General features: G+C 35.2%; 1 protein-coding gene across 1 annotated transcript; it reads right to left on the reverse strand.

Annotated features, from left to right (window-relative positions):
- Nucleotides 1–3283: 3283 nt before the first annotated feature.
- LOC121429489 (alpha-1,2-mannosyltransferase ALG9-like) lies at nucleotides 3284–20722 on the reverse strand. The gene is made up of 17 exons (XM_041626535.1): nucleotides 20578–20722; nucleotides 14536–14710; nucleotides 13451–13585; nucleotides 12940–13010; nucleotides 12541–12629; nucleotides 12062–12135; nucleotides 11657–11718; nucleotides 10795–10882; nucleotides 10241–10346; nucleotides 9403–9491; nucleotides 8914–9033; nucleotides 8408–8479; nucleotides 7608–7737; nucleotides 6692–6839; nucleotides 5958–6090; nucleotides 5348–5478; nucleotides 3284–5085 (listed from the first exon to the last, which is right to left on the reverse strand). The coding sequence occupies exons 1-17, from the start codon at nucleotides 20625–20627 to the stop codon at nucleotides 4911–4913; spliced, it is 1848 nt and encodes a 615-aa protein (XP_041482469.1). The 5' UTR covers nucleotides 20628–20722; the 3' UTR covers nucleotides 3284–4910.
- Nucleotides 20723–21126: the final 404 nt, after the last annotated feature.

Consider the following 21126-nt stretch of genomic DNA (forward strand, 5'->3'; position numbering starts at 1 on the left):
GGAAAATCCTTCGGAACCTCATACAGAATATGTGATCATTATCCTTAAAATTGTTCAATCAACTGTTTGTTTGATTTCATGTCTGCATCATCTACAGTGAAAATTAATATGGAAGTTATATCAAATTACATAGCCAGAGGAAGTAATGAATAATTAAATGAAAAATGTAATAATGATTATTTGAAGGAAATAATTCGTAAAATACAAATGGGAAATGATACATGGGATAAGGGGGACTTGCCCCCAAAATGGAGGGAAAATAGATATGAATTCCAGAAAAAAAAAATGTTTTGAGGAAAATTATGTTCAATTTCATATTAAGCTATAATCTCAAAATTAAATGCAAGTCTTGTAATTAATTGCAAATTTGTATTTTATTGGCCTTTGATTGCAAATCAATTTTCTTGCAATGTTCCATTCTACTTGATGTGCTTTTTAACGCAAGTTTCTCTTGTCACACCCTAACTGAGAAGGAGCAGTCCAGTGTTTCTTGGTCGATGAAAACCAGGGATTTCTACTAATATTGCCAGAGCTGACAGTTAGGTCAGTGCAAAGAACTCTTCATGACCCCCCTCCCCCTTAGTTTAATGCTTTTGATAGTGAAATGGCTGGACCTGTGATTGTTTACATCTATTGAGTAATGTAATATCATATAGTGGAATGATGATATTGTTATTATCAATGCAAAAAAGCTTTGAATATGAAATCCATGGATTAAAAAGTAAGAATTAAATCTGTATACAGGTCATTAGTGTTAATATCACAACATTCATCCCATTTTAGAGAGATGAAGATAAATGAATTTTGGGTCCCATTTCATAAAGGACTTGCTACTGTTGTACCTTTGCCATAATGGCAACTACCATGGTAACAAGGCTCAGCAGCCAATCATAATCAAGGGTTCCATGGTAGTTGCCATAATGGCGAAGTTACAACAGTTGCAAGTCCTTTATGAAAAGGGCCCCTTATTTTGGTGAACTGGCCTCATTGTAAAACTTTTATTCAGGTCTCTAGCTCTGTCAGTCTGGTTTATCACGACGAAATAAGAGTATCTAAACAAATGCTCTATTTGCGATCGAATTAAGTTTGACCTTGTTGATGAGAGTACCAATGACAGATGTTTTTCCAATTTACAGATCATTTGATATTGAATAAATAAGATGATAAATCAATAGGTAATAGTCATCATGCATTGCTGTAAAGTGTGCTTGATATATGCTCTCCCCCAACCCCCTTTTCTCCAATCTATTTTCTTATTTACTTTTTTTAATGGAAAATAATCCCTTATATTCATAAAAATAATTATTCTAATTGGAAAGTCAATTTCGATGAGAACTAGAATTGAGGTCACTTGCTTTTAACAGAGATTAAAGGGAGACAAATATAAGGAATAATCTGCCCTTTATTTTAATAAAGAGGCTGCTGATGGTATTTATCCACTATTTATCATGAAGGATACCCATTTTCTCTTCTTCATTCTTCGACTTGGTCAAGTTGCATTTCAAATTGCCATACTACATGAAGTAAACTTATTAATTGACCTGATATATAATTTTCAAGGCTTGCTGGGGATTTTTTTTTATATAAAGTAAATACATAGCTTGGTTGCATCCAGAAACGTCAAGATCAAATATCTGATTTGATTTCCTGTGTGCAAGCTATGTATTTACTTTGTTAGAAAAAAAAATGTGGAATTTGTTGCTACATATGTCTTGGGTCTTTACATGTACACTCGCTTTAAGATTGGGTATGTAATGCTTTAGTCTATTTTCTACCTTTAGTTTGAAAAGATCAAGAAACCTTGATCCTTTTTGATAATTTAAGAAGTCTTATGACTATGGTTTTGTCTCATATGGCATAGAATGCAAGTTTGTGTTTGTTTTGTATTATTTCTATGTGTCTCCATGGATACTAAAAAGAAAGCACAATAAATTAACAATGTTGAATAACACATATGTTTTTGTTTGTTTTGTTTCATGTTAAAGTGTGAAGTGAAGTCATCAATCACTTTGGGCCATTTTGAGATTTTGGTACTAAAATAATCAGTAATAGTACAGATGCTGAAAATAATGTCATAGCTCAACTGACCATTATATGTCCCTTCAACTTTCTCTTTCTTACTCCTGATATACAATTATTCTCTACACTATAAAAAGGCACAAGAAGACATTCATATCAAGTCTTTATTTCAAATTTTCATAATTTATTCTAAACCAAGGAGTATCAATCCATTCTTCCTTTTACTTCTATATTACACAATGTAATGACATGGGTATAATATACAATCTCTTCAACTACTACTTTGCAAACATGATTAACAATCCTAGTACATCTTGGCCCTGTCTTACAAAGAGTTATGATTGATTCAATTGACCCCAGCTATATGGAAATCCATTAATGTCATAATTTTTGCCTACAGGAAATTTGGACAATGTCTTGTGATCAACAAAGAGAAGCACACTGAATTTTCAAGAAAACAAATGAATATATATCATACTTAGAAAATATTTTGAACAAACATGCATTTTAGATCTTGATGGCTTTCTGTAGTTGATTGGATCAATCATAACTCTTTGTAAGACGGCCCTGGGGGGTGTTTCACAAAGATTTAAGTATGACTTAGAGTCGCACTTAAATACCGAGTTGCGTACGGTATGAAAGGCTTGACCGCATTGGTCAGATCGTGTCATGAGGACGCGCACTAATGCGTATCTATCAATAAGATCGCGCGTTGCATATCATGTACGCGTCGGCATTTAAGTGCGACTTAAGTCATGCTTAAATCTTTGTGAAACACCCCCCTGGTTTGTTTCACACTTCTGGAATGATATGGGGCCTGTTGCTGAAACAGTTGCAATCAAACCGATCTCCAAAAAAAGTCATGCAATGAGCCAATCATACAAGCGTATTTAGGACTTTTTAGTGAAAGATTTCTCGAGTTGTGTTTTAACTTTTTGCAACAGGTCAAGACTAGATGGGTTTACACATATGTATTTGGATTACCAACAAAATACCCTACCAGACATAACAAAAGGGGTTTGTGATCAGCCATAAAATTGATTTTGAATAAGTTATTTTGGTTTTAGTTTTATTTCCAAGCCCAAGATCTCATAACACAAAGTTAAGCTGGGATGTGAGAGATCTCGAGTTCTGCTCCTGGACAAGCCCCCGTGTCAGAACAGGGGGGGGGGGAGCTTAAGAAAATGCCCTTTCTTATATGACTATATCACGATTACTCCAACAATATAAAAGAAAAAACGGAAATATAGACAATAAATCATAAGATTACCTTGAATCTCCTTTTATTCCGCAAAGCGCCCTCTTGCACTAACAAAAATTGCACATGCAATTGTTCACATTCTTGATTTTTATGATTGTACATTATGGTCGAAGCAATAAACAGTGAAGGCATTCTTCTAGAGATGATTGCTCAACTTTGTATTATGGGCCCCATTTCATAAATTTGAAATTTTTCCAACTAAAAAAAGTGTTGTCTCCTCCTAGGTAATCCTGTTATCCCAAATTATGAACTCATTTCTAATGGCAATCACATATTGCTGGTTTAGTAGATGGCAGTTTACAACAATTTGACCCCAAGGTTGGATGAAATCAGACAGGAGAACCCTTTATCATTAGAGTTTGGCAAATTTCTTTTAGTAGGTTACAAGGCATCAATTGATATGTCAGCCCAGCACATTTAAAAGATACATGAAATGTAACCCACTGACTAACCCTAACTTTAACAACCCCAATTCTTAACTTTCATGTACACATGTTCATTTGTTAGAGATTTTTTTTGAAGAAATATTTGAATAACCTATATAGACAATGCCCGTCACTTGCTGATAGTGCACAAGTTGAACCATCTAAACCATTGCATTGTTTGCATTGCAGAATAACACAACTCTTTAAAAGAACCTATACATTCACATTAATTGTTCCTTCATAATATCAGTACACCCTGCAAAAATATTGTGCCACGGTGGCATCCTCAAAATAAAAGGTAGGAAAAAATACGTCTGTATTGTTAGAAATTGTTTTCCTCCATTTGAGACACTAATAATGAAGAATAAAATATAGCCATTCTTTCATAGAAAGAGGTTCTCAAATTAGATTTGTAATTGAATCATACAGGTTTTATAATGAAGGTGTTTATATGTTATGACGCAGTTCGCTGTGCATAATTGGAGCTTTCTCTGTCCACAGGTACATGCTCAAACATGCAGAATATAACAATTTCATACATACTTCCATAATATCAAACTAATTGTCATCAATTCTGCATGCAAAATGATTTTCATCATGATGGAAAGACCGTATATTTCATTTCTCATCTTAATTTTTTTATAAATTTCAACATCATTGGTTTTTATTAAAAAAATATTGCTTCATCACAACTCAAATTTTGTAAACATAAAATACATTCATAGAAACTTCCTCTTGATTTAAATCCATAAAACATATATGCTTCAAAAGTTTTTCACACAAGAAGCAAACTGTAACACAATACATTACCTAAGATATTAAAATGACAAACAATTTGTAGAAAAAAATATCTTTTTCTCTTTTAATGTAATCTTTTTGACTAATCAGTGATCTGTTCTCATTTTGTCCACAAAATAATTGTTATAAGTTATTATTACATGTAGTTCTAAAGTTATTACTTGTAAGTTTTGAACAATTTTCATGCACGATTGGGTAGCAAGGAATGTCTAAAGCTATATTTAAAATTAAAAATTATTCAGACCTTTGGAAGCACAGAGATATTATCACAGATTACAAAACGTCATACGCTTTTAATGAAAACGAGTCATTACCATTATTACAACACATGATCGAGGCTATCACTTCCTGCTTTACATTATAACAAACTTTAAAAAAAATTTAAAATTCAGATTTCAGTTCAAAGGTCAAAGTTCATCGTCGTCACTGCTCTTCTTTGATTTTGTTGGGGGTTGTTTCCTTTTCTTGCCTTGTTTTGGAGCAGTTTTTCTCCTCTTTGTCTTAAGAATATTGTAATGTCTGAAGTATGTGTAACGTCGGGTGCAGAGAGGAACGTAGAACGACCGACACCATTTGTAAGATCTGTTTCAGCAGAGAAAAGGAAAAATGAATAGAAATTAAAATCACTGTGCAATTAGAATACAGTCAAATTGTAATAGAACAAATGGATTACAGCTGTGTTGTACATGTAACAAGAGCACTTTTTGCCTTGTGTTAAAGTAAATGGCAGAAATCAGACTAACCTTAGTTTTCAGTTTTTACCAGAGTTTTCGCAGGTAAAAAGTAGTTTTATGCAACAGGCCCATGGTCAAACCATTGAGATGATAATGAAAGATGAACTTACATAGATGCATCCATGAATGCGTGGGAAGCTACAATCTGCCACTCGTCTGTCCTATTGGCGTATCTTGGTTCTCTAGGAGTCTCATCGGGCATGTCAAGATCAACCAGGTAATGACATTTTGATATATTAACCTACGAAACAAATCAACAGACAACATGAAAAGAGCCTTTTTTTCATCGGTCTCATTATTTAGGTTATTTTCTTTTTCTCATAATGTGAGCTACATAATATAATATCAATAAACAAAAGAAACCTTTTTAATATGACATGCACTATGTACATATACTTTGAATGCAAGATTACTATTACAGTATAATTTCAGAAGAAAAAGAGTCACATGCTATGCCTGTATTGCTGTAAGTGCTTAAATGTTCAACAAATGACTTAAGATAAAGGACAAGTCTAATCTCTGTAGTCAACTGCTATTGGTATCATGTTTGGCTCTCAAGAAATGACTCCCTCAAAAAGATGGTAAAAGCGGAAATACAGCCATTAATGGAGCCTCTGGTATTCCCGAACTACAGTTGCTATGATAAACAGAGCAAGGTAAGTCCCCCATTTCAATCACCAAAAGGTGAGCTTATCAAGGAAAATTTGAATGAAAACTCACATATCTTGATGTTTCCTCCCTGTTCATATCATTCATATGAGATGGTATAATAGATGTTGCCTCAGGGTCAGATTCATCAAATGGCTTGGGAAGCTGACCTCTGAACTCTGATTGGATGAACTGTAACCTCCAACTGAAATATCAAGACGGAGAAAAGACATCACAATAATTTGGTTGATTTAAATCTGTCATCATCCTCCATGACACAGTCTACATAATATTGCTAGATTCGTCACCATTAATTGACAGATGCTTAGACTAATGTACTTGTCAGATAAAGTTAAAAGAAAACTGAAGATACAGCTATCATTATAATCAACACCATAAGTAGGATCATCATTGACTTCATAATCATCATTACCTTCATTATCACCATCATTACCATTATCATCATCATTACAATCAACATCACTATCACCATCACAATAAATATCACCATTAACACTATCACAATCGGCATCATTATAACCATATCATCACTATTGTCATCACTGATCACCACCACACTCATCATCATCCTCCTCATCACTATCACCATCACCACCAACACCACCACCACCCATCGTCATCACCATCATCATCATCATCATCATCACCATCATCATCATCACTATCAGCATCATCATCATCATCATCATCATCACTATCAGCATCACCATAACAACTATCATCACCATCATTACCATCACCATCATCCTCACTAAAATGATTGCGCTCAATCTCAAAACGCTTACTTGTCTGGTAGAAAGAAGCTACTTGGAAAGCGATACCACTCCTTCCCGACGCAAACATTGACTGATTTATCCGGTGGTAGGGTGTGAATATTGGGGTTGCTAGCGATAGATTTCAACTCGGGATAGAGATCTAGAGGCGCATGGTAGGCTGGAGAATGAAAAAAAAATGAATTTCAAGAAGATATATACATGTACATAGTGTGGAGTGTTGCATGAAGCATTTTGTCAGTGATTTTTATTTACTACTTTTTTTTCAACCAATCAGCAGCAAGGATTTCAGTAGCTGATAACAAATAGTCCGTTAAAATCACTGTTTGTTTCATGAAATGCTCCCATGTTGCAGCTTCTCAATGCCTATAATAAAGGAGCTTCTTACAACAGGAAAATTGTGTTTCATCTCAAAATAAACCCTATGGTCACTAATTGCAGGACCCAACAATATAAAGATTAGCGATCAAACAAAGGGCTGATTTCTACTTCGATTACATTGATTCTTGTATAAGGTCAATTGTAAACCTGCCCTTGATCAATTACTAATCTTCATGATACAGGGCCCTGATGAGCTACTGTACCAAATATGACACACCAGTAATTGATTAAGTATCAAATTCTGAAAACTGATACATTACAAAAAACAATTTGCCACTTGATACAAAGTAAAAACTGTTGCTGTGAGCTTGATGTATTAGTCATTGCTATTCATATTTCATAAAAATACGACACCTAATAGTACACTTTTGAAAACAACAAATGAACACTTATCACCAATTAGTGATGCAGGCAAAAGAAACCAGGGTAATTGTGATGTATTGTTGTATAGTGATACAGAGACTGCTGATAAAGAAACTAATGATGGTAAATTGTGAAATTGAAATTATTGTACTTGATAGTATGGTGATATAATTTTGTTACTTACCATAAAAGAGCAGTCCTGACCTCATTAAAGATAATGTACCAAAAAGAAAAGTAAATGCAATGGCTAGATGATTGGAAGAGTAGGTATAATGTTGAGGTATTTTAAACGTAAAGAGCCAATGATATAATTTCTGCAAGAGAAAAAGACAAAGAGAGAAGTAAAATTTAGAAAAGGATCAATACACATTTTTTTTTCATTAATTCAATTTTCATTTATCAAATTTTCTCTCTTTATCACAATTTTAAAAAAAAAGTACCCTTGAAATCAAAGTTTAACCATTATTTTAAAAGGGTAATTATTTTTCTTTATAATAATTCATTCCTACAAGGTTCATAATTGCATGAGGACTGTGAAAGATCACTGTATTGTAAAAAAAAGAACATGTTTTCCTTATTTAATATTAACTACCAATTTCTAATGAATCCATTCATTATGATGAAATTTACAGTGACGTGGGGGTTATCTCTCTCCCTCTCTTTCTATTCGTTCAAATTACCTCATTGTTGAGGTTCATTTTACCTTTAATCCTGCCCTGTGTCCTGAATATTAGTATCATAACAGCATACAGTTAATGTATCTCTAAAGGGGTGTGAGAGTTCAGATTCTTTAGCTGATTTCAGATTTTGTTTGTTTTGATTTTCAGCTTAATTTCAGCTTATTTTTTGCTTTCCTCTGTACAAAAAGTATGGGAGCTCTTCCTATTTCAGACTTTTTCAACACTCTTCAGCTTTTTCAGATCTTATTATTTGTGACCTCTCACACCCCTGTCTCTAATTAAAAACATTAAGGTTGATACAGACCTGTAAAGCTGATATTGCCACACCCCCTCCCAGGCAAATTAGAGGGTATACTGGAAAGAGAAAGCGCTCCTCCTGAAAAGAGAAGATAAAAGGGATTAAATACATTCTTTGGCTTTTTTTTTAAAGCTGTAATTGTAAGGACTACTACAATCATATGTACCATAACTTAGATCCGCCACTTAGATCCCCCAATGTTCTAGTACTTCTGGCTAAGAAATCATTTTTTCCTTTTTGCCAGGTGTCCACTCCCACTCTCTGCCATTCAGTTTGTCAGGTTAATTAATCATCCACATTTACAGCTGCAGATACACTTGAAATGGACCCGTATATTACAAGTAGTTCATTGGTAAATAACAAATTAAACAAAATATTTCATGACAATCTGAAATATCTGCAAACTTGAAATGTATTATCATTAATCATCAATATTATATTTATTATTATTATTATGACTGTATGATGAAAAAGGAGGACCCCAGCTGGGATACTGAGAATAAGCAACCTACCTTGTGTGGTCTAGTGAAGAATATAATACACCATATATAGAAGGATGATAGCGTGAGATAAATGGGAATGGCTTTCTTGTTTCCTACAACACTACTGTTGGATATCCAATTCACAAACATCTGCAAAGGTGAAAGGATAAACAGAAAATATGGTCATAAAACCATGAATTTACTTTGTTTGACTGCTAATAAATTAGGTGTAAATTTACATCAGACATTGCTAAGTTAGCAACTAGATGCCAATTTCTTTAATCCATCACTAGGATAATACTCCGGATAACCCAAGCACATGGGAATGGAACATTTCTAACTATTGAATGCACATCTCCATACTAAAGTAAGAGTCCATTGAATTTCAAAGATAAAAAATTTGGCCAGCTGGTGCTTTTGGAATAGAATTATGATTGAGTACATTCCATACAAAAGCAGATCATATAATATTGCTTAAGTGATATTTCATTCTAAAAAATGCAAGTGTTACAAACTTACCGCAAGTGGAAGAGCTATGAGAGCAAAAGGAAAGATGAGATTGAAATTCAGGAATCCGTTCAGAAAATAAAACGACCAAGGTTCCACACCTATCAGGGGAAAGAAAAAGAAGATGATGGAAACAAATAACCTTAACTTATTAATTATATATATGAATTCAACCAACAGAAGTCCTACAATTCTAAGATGTTCTGTTCATAACAAATATTTATATGACATTTAAAAAACAACTACTGGGCCCCATTGTATTAAAGTATTATGGTAACTTTGTCATCCAATGGTAACTACAATGGCAACGGTGATCACCAACCAATCAAAATCAAGAATTACATACTAGTTAACATTAGATGGCAAAGTTACCATAATAGTAACTTTTATGCAAAGGGGGCCCAGTTCTGGCAATTTGCTGTACTAAATAACAGCAAATTCATATAAGAAACCGTCGTAACATGTCACTGAAAAATGAATTGAACAGAGGTCCTGTAATCCTACAGGAGTGTGGAGCGTTGTGGATTAGTCTATGGACTTTGAAACAGAGGGTCGTGGGTTTGAATCCCAGCCATGGCGTAATTTCCTTCAGCAAGAAATTTATCCACATTGTGCTGCACTCGACCCAGGTGAAGAAAATCAGTACCTGGCAGGAATTTATTCCTTGAGATGCCACAGTACTGTAAAAGGCTGCGGGGCTAAAGCCAGGGTAATAATATCCAATTAAGCGCATAGGAACGCATTTGACAGTGGCAGTGATATGCACTATAAAAGCACATTGGTATTATTATTATCATTACAAAAAAAAAACCAACCACACCATTGTCTTTATAAATAGAATAGTACTCACCATATATATCTGGACCATGTTGACTAAAAACATTGTAAGTAACAATATTGAGCGGTGCAATGACCAATTTTCCATACATGAATGTGTCAATTATGACCTGTGGTATCTGTAAATAACAAATATAAAACAAAAAGGAAAGAAAATGACATCATTCAAAATTCTGAGAAATTGGATGAATTCAAGAAAGGATCTTGTTATCTCTTTAGAATGTCTGTTCGTAAACTGATTACATGCTACAAATGTATGTATATCTGTATAGATCCAAATTTTGTTTGTATGGCTTTTAGGTTTTAAACCTAGTTTCCTAAAAACAGTAACCTCCTATAAAGGTCTGGCAAAAATAGTTGCTGTTTTCCACAATCATGCAATCATTTCCTAGTTAAAATTTTAAATTCTTATTTTTTCAAATTTTGTAATTAAACAGATTAACCTATTCATCAACTGATAAGCTAATTAATTTGCAGGTGAACGCATATAGAGATGTGAGACTACTTCATGAAACATGTATGGTATCATCCTCAAAGCAAGTCAATATTATATATATGTTAACTTACCAAAATGGCAACAACAGCTATCACACACCACTGAAAGAAGTTTACTATATCTTGTCTCCTCAAGAGTATATCAGCTGCAATAGGTATTCTAATGATAGGGAAATTCAAGAAGTAAGAAACAATAAATAAATAATGGTAATTAAGGCTCTAATTCAAATTTGTTTCATGTTATTTGCAAAGAATAACACTGCACAAAAGCCTACTAACTGGAAAGGGTTGTCCTTCAATTTCCCTCACATTAAAAATATGACATATTACAATGGAAATGTTGATAGATTGAATACTTGAGTGTAGTCTCATGCACGCCTTTTTATGTACATTGTATGCGACTCCCAGCAGTATCTTACCAATTTCCTTAACACTTCAGTGATTTAAACATTTTACACTACACACTAATTCTTTGGTGCATTCATATCAATAATCTCCATTGCAATGAAATTATTTTCTCTGCTATTCAATTCAACTATCAGTATTAATCTATTTCCGTTAACCTTCAAGAACTCAAACATCCAAATTCACTTGAATAGTTGATACATATATATTCATTGATAATAATATTGGTATATTTACCAAGGGGAGCCACTTCAGTTCTGAAAACTGTTCTATTATTATTACCCCGGCTTCATTGTACACATTCCCTGATGCATTGTAGCTGTATATTCTAATAGTTGCAATTTTCAACAAATGTTAATGAAGGACATGCTCCTTGTGTAACAATAAACTCAAATTATAATGATCTTGGACATTTTAGAGAAAGAATGTCTATGTTGATATATCCAACTGACGCAGCACAAAAGAATATCACAGAGATTTATTGCGCAATATGTAAACAAGCCTTTAGACTCATAGATGATGTACTTACCCAATGGCAACTGCAAATGGCCAACTGATGAATGCACTCATAGCTGTGGCAAGAATGGCAACCTAGAGTTTGAAAAAATAAAATAACATATTTAATAGTGAAAAAGAAATATAAATCAAATTCAATGGATAAATCTACACAGATTACAAAATAATTTTTTTTTTCAGTCACATGCAAAATTATTCAATATCCCTCCCATTTTGGACATTCTATTGAATGAGTAACATTACTAAATCATCAAAATATTAAAAAGTTTATTAAAATTAAATAACAAAACAAATGTCAAGGATTGTAATCCATATTAAATCCAGAATTTCAACTTATATGAAAAGTAGAATAACTAATCCACCACATCCTATTGTTAGTATACAGTACACTAAGGGCATAATTGTTTAGAATACTTACAGGTATATTGTTTGTATACCATCCTCCCATTGACACCATTGTCATGTACATGGAAAAACTGCTCGGTAAGAATGCTGAAACAGAAGGGAAATAATATCCAAGGTTACATAAATATAGTTTACGGCTCAGACTGTTATATTAAGATTATATGATTGAAATTAATTCATTTTTTTACATTTTGCATTATTGTCTCTTTATCCCCGAGGAAGTGAGAGGCCTGAATTTGATCACAATAATGAATTAAAAATTGGAAAAATTAACTAATGGCTCAGTTTTGCTCATTGACTTTTATTGGATGATTCTTATGGTTTTGAGATGGGGATGGCTTATCGAACAACATCAATATCCGCATCAATATCTTATAAAGCATATCATACACATTATTTTGCTCAGGCTTTAGAGTAATTACCAACACCTGCTAACTTTGAAACCATCCACATCTAGTAAGTGTACATCTCACTACTGCCTTTGAAGATTACCTGCGCTTGAGATGAACATTCCAGAGCTGAGAATCATGAAAGCCAACGTCAATCTTCCAACGCTGCCACCAAAGTTTTTGCACACACCCCTTCCAAACAAACAATAAAAAGAGGAAAAAGTTCAAGAACAAGGAACTAGACCTATTATATCAATGGTAATAAATCAAGTATTCACAAAACTTTATTAACCAAATGATATGGTTCTGTCAGATGTGAAGAACTTGAACAAATCATAAATTTCTAATGGTATAAAATCTACTATAATTATACTTCCATGGACTATCAGTGTATGTATGTCTCCCCAATTTATTTGTTTTTATATATTTTCAAAATTAAAAGATTTATTGAGCATATTGACTATGTGTATGTTATGGCCTAACAAATAAACTTTCCTCTTACCTATAAAAATAGAATTCAGAGAGAGCACATATCATGCCAAGAAGACATCTTATAAAATAGAAGACAAGGATCTGCAGAAAACAAAAAACAATTCAAATTATTGTTGTTTATAATATTACAATCAGTACTTTGTTCAGGCACTATTTTTAAACAATAAATTTAAGCATTACTTTCAAAAGATGCACAAGATTTGTCAGAAAGAAAAACAAATAATTGTTAAGGTGATAGCTATTACAATTTATTTCAATTTACTAAGAGCATTGAAAAAGATATTCTAATGATGCTTATACAGTTAGGATACATTTACAAATGAAAATAAAGAATCCCCAAAATGACAATCTATTTTTGAGATGATGATGATGATGGTAATGATGATGATAATGATCATGATGATCATGATGATGATGATGATGATGATGATGATGATGATGATGATAGAAAATCCATATGTTATTGTTCGCAATAAACATAAAACCACATTTCAAAGGCATTATGGGATACTAATACAAACCTTATTTGAGTCAAGGATCCAAGAGTAGACCTTCCCCGGAAGCACATGGAGGAATAGGTATGCATAGGATCGTATAGCATACAATGGGGAGTACTCCCACGTCTGGAAACCACGCCCGTAGATCAGGAAGTGAGTCTGTTGAGATACATGATACAAATCACACAAATGTTTACATTTAGTGATACATTGCATGGCCTCTATTCAAAAGTAAAGTGAATCAAACACACCAGTGTTTCATAAAGCTGTTCGTAAAGTTACGAATGACTTTACGCACGACTGGTGATCCTTTCTTGTGCTATCTGATATCCCTATGTAATAGGTTATGACCCAAGAACAGGTTCCAGTCGTGCGTCAAGTCGTTCGTAACTTTACGAACAGCTTTATGAAACACTGTGATGATTGGAGAGAAGAAGACATTGTGTCTTTAACTCTATATGTATCAAGTATCAAGGAATTGATAATGCATATAAATAGCAATGATTCAATTGGTTTATTAATACCAGTTTATTAACTCTTAACGTGCCATGAACACATGTCTGTGCATCCACTGGAGTGCCATGAACACATTTTTGAGCAATGGTCATACAGCTATTGTTATGCCTATTGCATTTTGAGGAGTGCAGTGCATGCATGAGTGATTCCATTGTCCAGTTCAGCTTATGGTCAAGAGAATTGATATTCTTGTCTCTGGAGTGATTCCCTTTTTTATAAATAAACAATTAAATATAGACTCTTTGAAAAAAAGTGGCACTCGTTGATTACAGTGAATGGCACATTAAGAGTTAAGAATATCACCAAAGGGTTGTGTACTAAGTGCTATTGTACACTATATTTATCTAAACAACTATTTCAATTTATATATAAACAAATCAAGTCTTCCAAAAGAGAAATATCAACATTTTGGGATGTCCAATATTTCAGACAACCAATAATGAAGTACAGTATATACAGCATATCACTAAAGAGAAGATAAAAATCATAACATTATCAAAAATACATTTCAGATGGCAACTGGCACGAATATAGCCTACAGCTTACGAGAGCTCTAGTTAAAAATTCAGATGGGCACAAATGTTTGAACTCACTGGTTCCCAGTAGTTGTACGTCTCGTCACAGTCTGAGATGTTACTGAGTAGAGCCGCACAGAATCTAGCAGCCATGAGTAGCTTCAGGGCTGCTCCAGACGATGGTGTCCAGCATTGCAGGTTTGGTGGCAGCCTCCTAGGGGCATTCTCCCCTCCCTCAACTGTATCAGGAGGTCTAGAACCAAGAGAATGAAATCAATTTGTTTCTTGAAAATTTTGGAGGTGGAAATTCACTCATTCATGAACAAGGTTATGATTATACTATGGGCTTACTACTACTTTCTGTGTGGTGAAATAAGGTTGGCAATGTTTGGCTTATTTTCTCTTATTCTCGAGGACAAATGTTTGATTTTTACACTGTCAGTTTCCATTACAACTATTTATCATATAACTTGGCTCTAGTGTAAATTGAATTCTTTATTTTTTTTCTAAATTAAAAATAGGATTGTTGAATGACATTGTCTTGCAATTTTACTTTCTATCAAAAGGGTCTACACAAAAATAGGCCAAAATTTTCCAAAATTCAAGTTTTTGTCTTTTGGGTGCTCTGGTGAATAAAAAAAATTACTAATGAAAAATAATTGCAGCGGTAACCCCCGTGTCGAATGGGTAATGTGTATTTGAGTTTTGTCAGACGTGTATCAATGAGATATGATTACTTACATCTGGGACCGACCTTTAACGATAACGCCACCATCTGAAAGACGTGACCAGGATTCATACCCCGAGCCTCTGCATCAATTTGTAACTTCCCCACGTAGCTTGGATTACAGGCGCACGCTACAACGCCCAGTTGTGGCGTGTACTGTATACTGCATAGATCTTAATGTAGATTCCCAAAAGGCAGAGTGGTTGCAGTGAACAAGTGGTGGAAATCAAATAGGGAAATGTGCGTTTGACTGAATAAACTAAGCGCTGTTGTACGAAGTCGAAGTGAACTGTGGTTCCCAAGCCAACTTTCACGATTTGCTAAGCCTAGTATTGCTAGAGACTAGTCTTCACTGTCTTGTGAATTTAATAGTGGAAATGGCATATCAACAAGTTTGGCCTGAAATCTGCCAATCGTATTTGCGAGTAATAAAGTTAATCCAAGTGATTTTTAAGGATTGGATTCATATTACTGTATGTATGCTTGACTCCTAAACTTTCTCCTCAGTCCCATGTGCACCTTTTTATGGGGTATTTTTATACATGCTTCTTTATGCTTGTGACTAAATATTATAGTCATTTGACTCGTGTTTTGTGTTATAAAGTTTATTCCCTTGCCCTTGGTCTAGTACTATACTAAAATGAAACCTGTTCCTTCAAGAGCAAGTAATATTTCAACTAGATCTAGAACTAGTATTGGTAATACAAATAATGCCAATGGCAATGCCACTTCTGGTGGAGGTGTTAATACTAGAGCAAGTGGCGGTAATAATAACCGAGGCAGAAGGAGTGTAGGGAATGCAGGTCCAGGAAAGAGTGCCGGGAGTCCTGCACCACAACGGAGTAGCCAGCCTAGATCTAGCTCACAACCTATTCAGACTCGTAGGACTGAAATTGCACCTGCTAGTTACAGTGTGTGGGTTTGTAAGTTGTGTGACATTGAGTTTGATCAAGATGAAGATAAACTTGTTGTTTGCAGTAGATGTGACTATGCATTCTGTGTGTCTTGCCTGCAAATGCCTGATGATCAGTATGATTTTCTGGCGAACTCTAGTGCTGATCTACATTGGTATTGTCCAGATTGCAAACAGCCTGCTCTCCATGCTGTGCGCGATGACTTTGAAATTGAAGAGAGATGCCAGATGTATTTTTCCAAAGTGGCTGCTAGAATGGATCAATTTGAGGCACAATTAGCAGTCAAAGCTGATGTTTCAGTAACAAATGAGCTATTTCGCAGGGTTGAGAAGTTATATGGAGATAGTGAAGGTACTTGGATGAATATTGACCGGCTATTCAGAGATGTTGATCAGTTGCAGGCCAGTCGCAGTGGTATGGATGAGTCTGTTACTGCTGCATATATCAATGAAATGGATGCAAGAAATAAGAGAAAGAAAAACGTGATATTTTTCAATGTGGAAGAGGAAGGTGATGACATAGCATCTTGTAAGGAGCATGACGCATCTGTTGCATCAAATCTAATCTCCACGATCGATGAGTCGGTTGGTAGCGTTGATGCTAATGACTGTAGGCGACTTGGCCAGAGAAATGCAAGTCAGGGTAACCAAAAACCCAAGCCTCGCCCACTCCGGGTGACAGTAGCATCTGAGCAACAGAGGGATGCTATACTGAAGAAGGCTAGTAGGCTAAGGGAGAGTGTAGCGTCTAAGCACATTGCTATTCGTAAAGACATGACACCCATGGAGAGACAGCGTCACCGTGAAAATGCTAAGAAATGGAGAGCACAGCATGCTCAAACTGAACAGGGCCCTGGATCTGGAAGGTCAGAAAGCCTCCAATCCAATGGGCATCCCAAGACAACCCCGCACAACCATACTGGGGCGCAGGATCCATCTGGCTTTCCCCCATTGGGTGATAGTCGACAGGCAAAAAAGTAATTGACTTTTCGTACAAGTGTGATTGTAAATATGTTAGTTATTGTAAATGTGTTAATAATTGTAAATGCGTTGGTGCTTATATTCAGTTAATCCGTTGTGTTAGGTGTTCCAAGCAAAGTGTTAGAGCTACATGTAATGTAAGAATTCAAGATACAAAAGATGTTCCAGAATCTTTATCGCCACCCCTAAATACACAGTTGATCGATAACACAATTATACTTGAAAATCATACTCCTGATACACTCTTAAGTACACAATCAATTGATGATAAACTCTCACTTGATGACACTCTGTTGGATACACAGTCAAATGGGGACACTTTCTCCAATTCACAGTCAAACGATGACCTGCTTAAATCTTTGAGATGTATGTACACAAATGCTGATTCGTTGCGTAATAAAATGGCTGAACTTAAGACTTTTATCTTGAACGAAAAACCCCACATTGTTGCTGTTACTGAAGTCAAACCGAAAAATTTCAGGGAAATTCAACTTGAAGATTTTACTTTAAATGAATATGTAATACACTTCACTAATGTTACCAATGCCCCTGGTAGGGGTATTATCATTTATGTTCATGAATCATTGAGTGCTAATGCCGTCAACGCATCATTGCACCAAGACTTTAATGAAGTCGTTTTGGTTGAATTGCATTTAAGGAGTAAAGATAAGCTTTTAATTGGTTGTTTTTATAGAAGTGACAGTGGAAGTAAAGCAAATAACATGGCATTGTTAAGCACAATAGCGAGTATTTCGAGGACGAAATATAGTCATATTCTATTAATGGGGGATTTCAATTACCCAGATATCAACTGGGATTCATGGACGACTTCCAAAAATGAAAATAGTGAAGAATTTCACTTTGTTGAATGTGTACGTGATGCCTTTTTGTATCAACATGTAACACACCCTACCCGATTCAGACATGGGTTCAAACCGAACATCCTTGACTTAATTTTCACAAATAGAGATGATCTTATTTCAACAGTTCAACACTGCAGTCCCTTGGGTTCTAGTGACCATGCTATATTGCTGTTCAATCTGAACTGTTATTATGACCAGTCCAGTAACATGAAAAAAGTATTTCTTTACGACAAAGCTAATTTTGTTGATATGAGGGAAGCCTTGGCTTCATTAGACTGGCGTACTCTCTTTGCATCTGCAGGTAATGATGTCGAAAGGCAATGGTGCATTTTCAAAGGTAAATTGAAAGCTGCTCAGGACAAGTACATTCCAGCAAGAACAATATCTAGAACACAATCGTGGGGCAAAAAAGGTGATTTCCCCATAGATAAAGATACTCTTTTACTAATAAAGAAAAAACATAGGAGTTGGGAGCGTTATCTTAGAGATAAAACAGAAAGCAAGAAGAAGACTTATAACAGGCTTCGTAATAGGGTCAAAACAGCTACTAGACGACTCCAGAAAAACTATGAAAAAAATATCGCTAAGGCAGTTAAATTGAATCCAAAGAAATTTTGGCAATATGCGCATTTCAAAACAAAAATTAGAACTGGAGTGGCATCTCTTAGGAATCCACAAACAGCTGAACTTGTTGAGGGAGATCGCGATAAAGCAGACATTTTACTAAATTATTTTTCTACAGTTTATACCACTGAGCCTCCTGGTGATATTCCTACACCTTCTCAGCACAATATAGTTGAAGATTTTGGTGAAATTGTGGTAAATGAAGATAGTGTTCTTTCTTTGCTTTCCAAACTTGATGTTTCTAAGTCTCCAGGGCCAGATGGGTTCCATCCTAGGACTTTACGTGAAGTAGCTCCAGCAATTGCTCTACCTTTGAGTATCATTTATAAGACCTCTTTACAGAAAGGTGTTGTTCCCTGTGACTGGAAATCTGCCAATGTGAGTGCTGTTTTTAAAAAAGGTGATAGATCGCTTCCATCAAATTATAGGCCGATAAGCCTCACATGTATAGCTTGTAAACTTTTGGAATCCATTTTACGCAATGAGATCCTTGATCATATGAATTCAAATGGATTTTTTAGTGATAGGCAGTATGGGTTTTTGCCTGGTCGTTCTACTATGCTGCAGTTGCTTAATGTCGTTGATGAGTGGTCTAAAGCTCTTGAAGAAAGGGGTACAATTGATGTAATCTATTTAGATTTTATGAAGGCCTTTGACAAGGTTCCTCACCGTCGACTGCTTGAAAAGGTCCGTAGTTTTGGTATAAATGAACATGTGGTTAGTTGGATCGAGGCATTCCTTGTTGGAAGGAGACAGAGGGTGTGTGTGAATGGCGAGTTCTCAAGTTGGGGTCATGTAGAAAGCGGAATTCCGCAAGGGAGTGTCCTTGGCCCTGTGTTATTTTTGTTATACATCAATGATCTTCCAGACGTTGTTACTGAAAGTAATGTTTATCTTTTTGCTGATGATACCAAGCTATTCAAGTTTATAAGAGATCAGAATGATTGCAATTCACTCCAGAGAGATCTTGACCATCTGAAATGCTGGTCAGAAAAATGGCTGCTGAAATTCAACCCCAAGAAATGTAGTGTACTCTCTATTGGTAACACGCAAGACCAGCAGGAAGCTTTTCCATACACATTAATGAATGATGCGCTTGAACATGTCACCTCCGAAAGGGACTTGGGTGTTGTAATTGATGATAAACTCAGCTTTGAAGAACACATGCAATCAAAAATAAACAAGGCCAACAGGCTTATGGGCTTGATCAGACGAACTTTTGTTTATCTTGACAAAAATAACTTTGCTCTGTTATATAAGTCGCTTGTCCGACCACAAGTTGAGTATGCCCATGCTGTGTGGAACCCTATACTGAAGAAACATATACATGCATTAGAGAACGTACAAAGAAGGGAAACAAAATTAGTCCCTGAATTAAGGAAGCTTTCCTATCCACAACGACTTAAACGGTTAAAAATCCCAACTCTGGCGTATCGAAGAGTTAGGGGTGATATGATTGAAACATATAAACACTTTAATAGTTATGATCAATGTACAAAACTTAATGTAGAAGAAAAATATAGTGAACATACCAGGGGTCACAGTAAAAAATTGTTCATACCAAGGACAAAGACCCAAAAATATAGGAATTCTTTTTATGTTAGAATACGTAAGACATGGAACAGCCTAAATAATGATGTTGTCACTGCCCCAAGTGTGCACAGTTTTGAAGCTGCCCTGGATAGATGCTGGAAAAATGAGCCAATAAAATATGACTACGAAAGCCCTGTTCCCGGAAGTGAGCCAGCCATCTTGAGGAGGAAAAACCTAGAACTGAATACAGAGGCATAACATGCCTACATTCAGAAACTTCCCTAGGTAATAAAGCATCGCTCTCATCTCGGTTTCGTGCTGTAACCCGTCAGCTCAGCGGATATCTCTGCGAGCAGACGCCGGAGTTCCGGGGAGCAGCAGGATCACGACACTGGCATTTCCCCCATCGCTCACACCTCATTACAGAGTTCTCAATATCTATATACTTCATGCATATCTTTAAAAGAAATTGACGTTACCTTGATCTTTCTTCTTTTCTTGGGGCATTTCTGATCCTCGTAGACTTCATCGTTCTCGAAATACCGAGAAAAATTATTATTTTTACACGTTGCCTGTGCCAGGAAGCTCACAGAGTTGCAGCACTATCAGGAATGAGACGTAGAGGGCTAGCTTTTTTATAGGGGTGGCTTGACGCTTGTTTCCACCCCCCCCTTAATCGCCCCCCCCGCAAAAAATAATAATAATAATCTCGAACATGTAAAAACTTCTTCAACGTTTTGAATAATGACTTTGACAGTTATGTGCCGGAAAAAAATATTTTCAAAAAATCATTATCAAATCTATAAAGAGTCTATAATTCTAAGAAAAAACCCTTTACATTAATTGACTCAAATCATATTCGCTTAGGGAAAATTAAAATTCAAATTGTCATTTAGAAATGTTTAATTAAACACGATATCCGAAATATTGGAAAGTTATCAATCTAACGAGCAATCTTAAAGGAATGAAATCATGACTGAAGATATTGAACATTATTTTGTGTACATTTAACCGTGATTGACATAATC

Source organism: Lytechinus variegatus, chromosome 16, assembly GCF_018143015.1.
Source record: "Lytechinus variegatus isolate NC3 chromosome 16, Lvar_3.0, whole genome shotgun sequence".
Classification (NCBI taxonomy): Eukaryota; Metazoa; Echinodermata; class Echinoidea; order Temnopleuroida; family Toxopneustidae; genus Lytechinus; species Lytechinus variegatus.

Excerpts from the sequence above, each read along its gene's own strand:
- LOC121429489 (XM_041626535.1), bottom strand. The coding sequence starts at position 20,627 with ATGAAGTCTACGAGGATCAGAAATGCCCCAAGAAAAGAAGAAAGATCA. Across the intron at positions 12,630-12,939 it reads TCTGAATTCTATTTTTATAG|GGGTGTGTGCAAAAACTTTG; the intron begins GTAAGAGGAAAG and ends TTTGTTTGGAAG. Across the intron at positions 9,492-10,240 it reads ACATGGTCCAGATATATATG|GTGTGGAACCTTGGTCGTTT; the intron begins GTGAGTACTATT and ends TTCCCCTGATAG.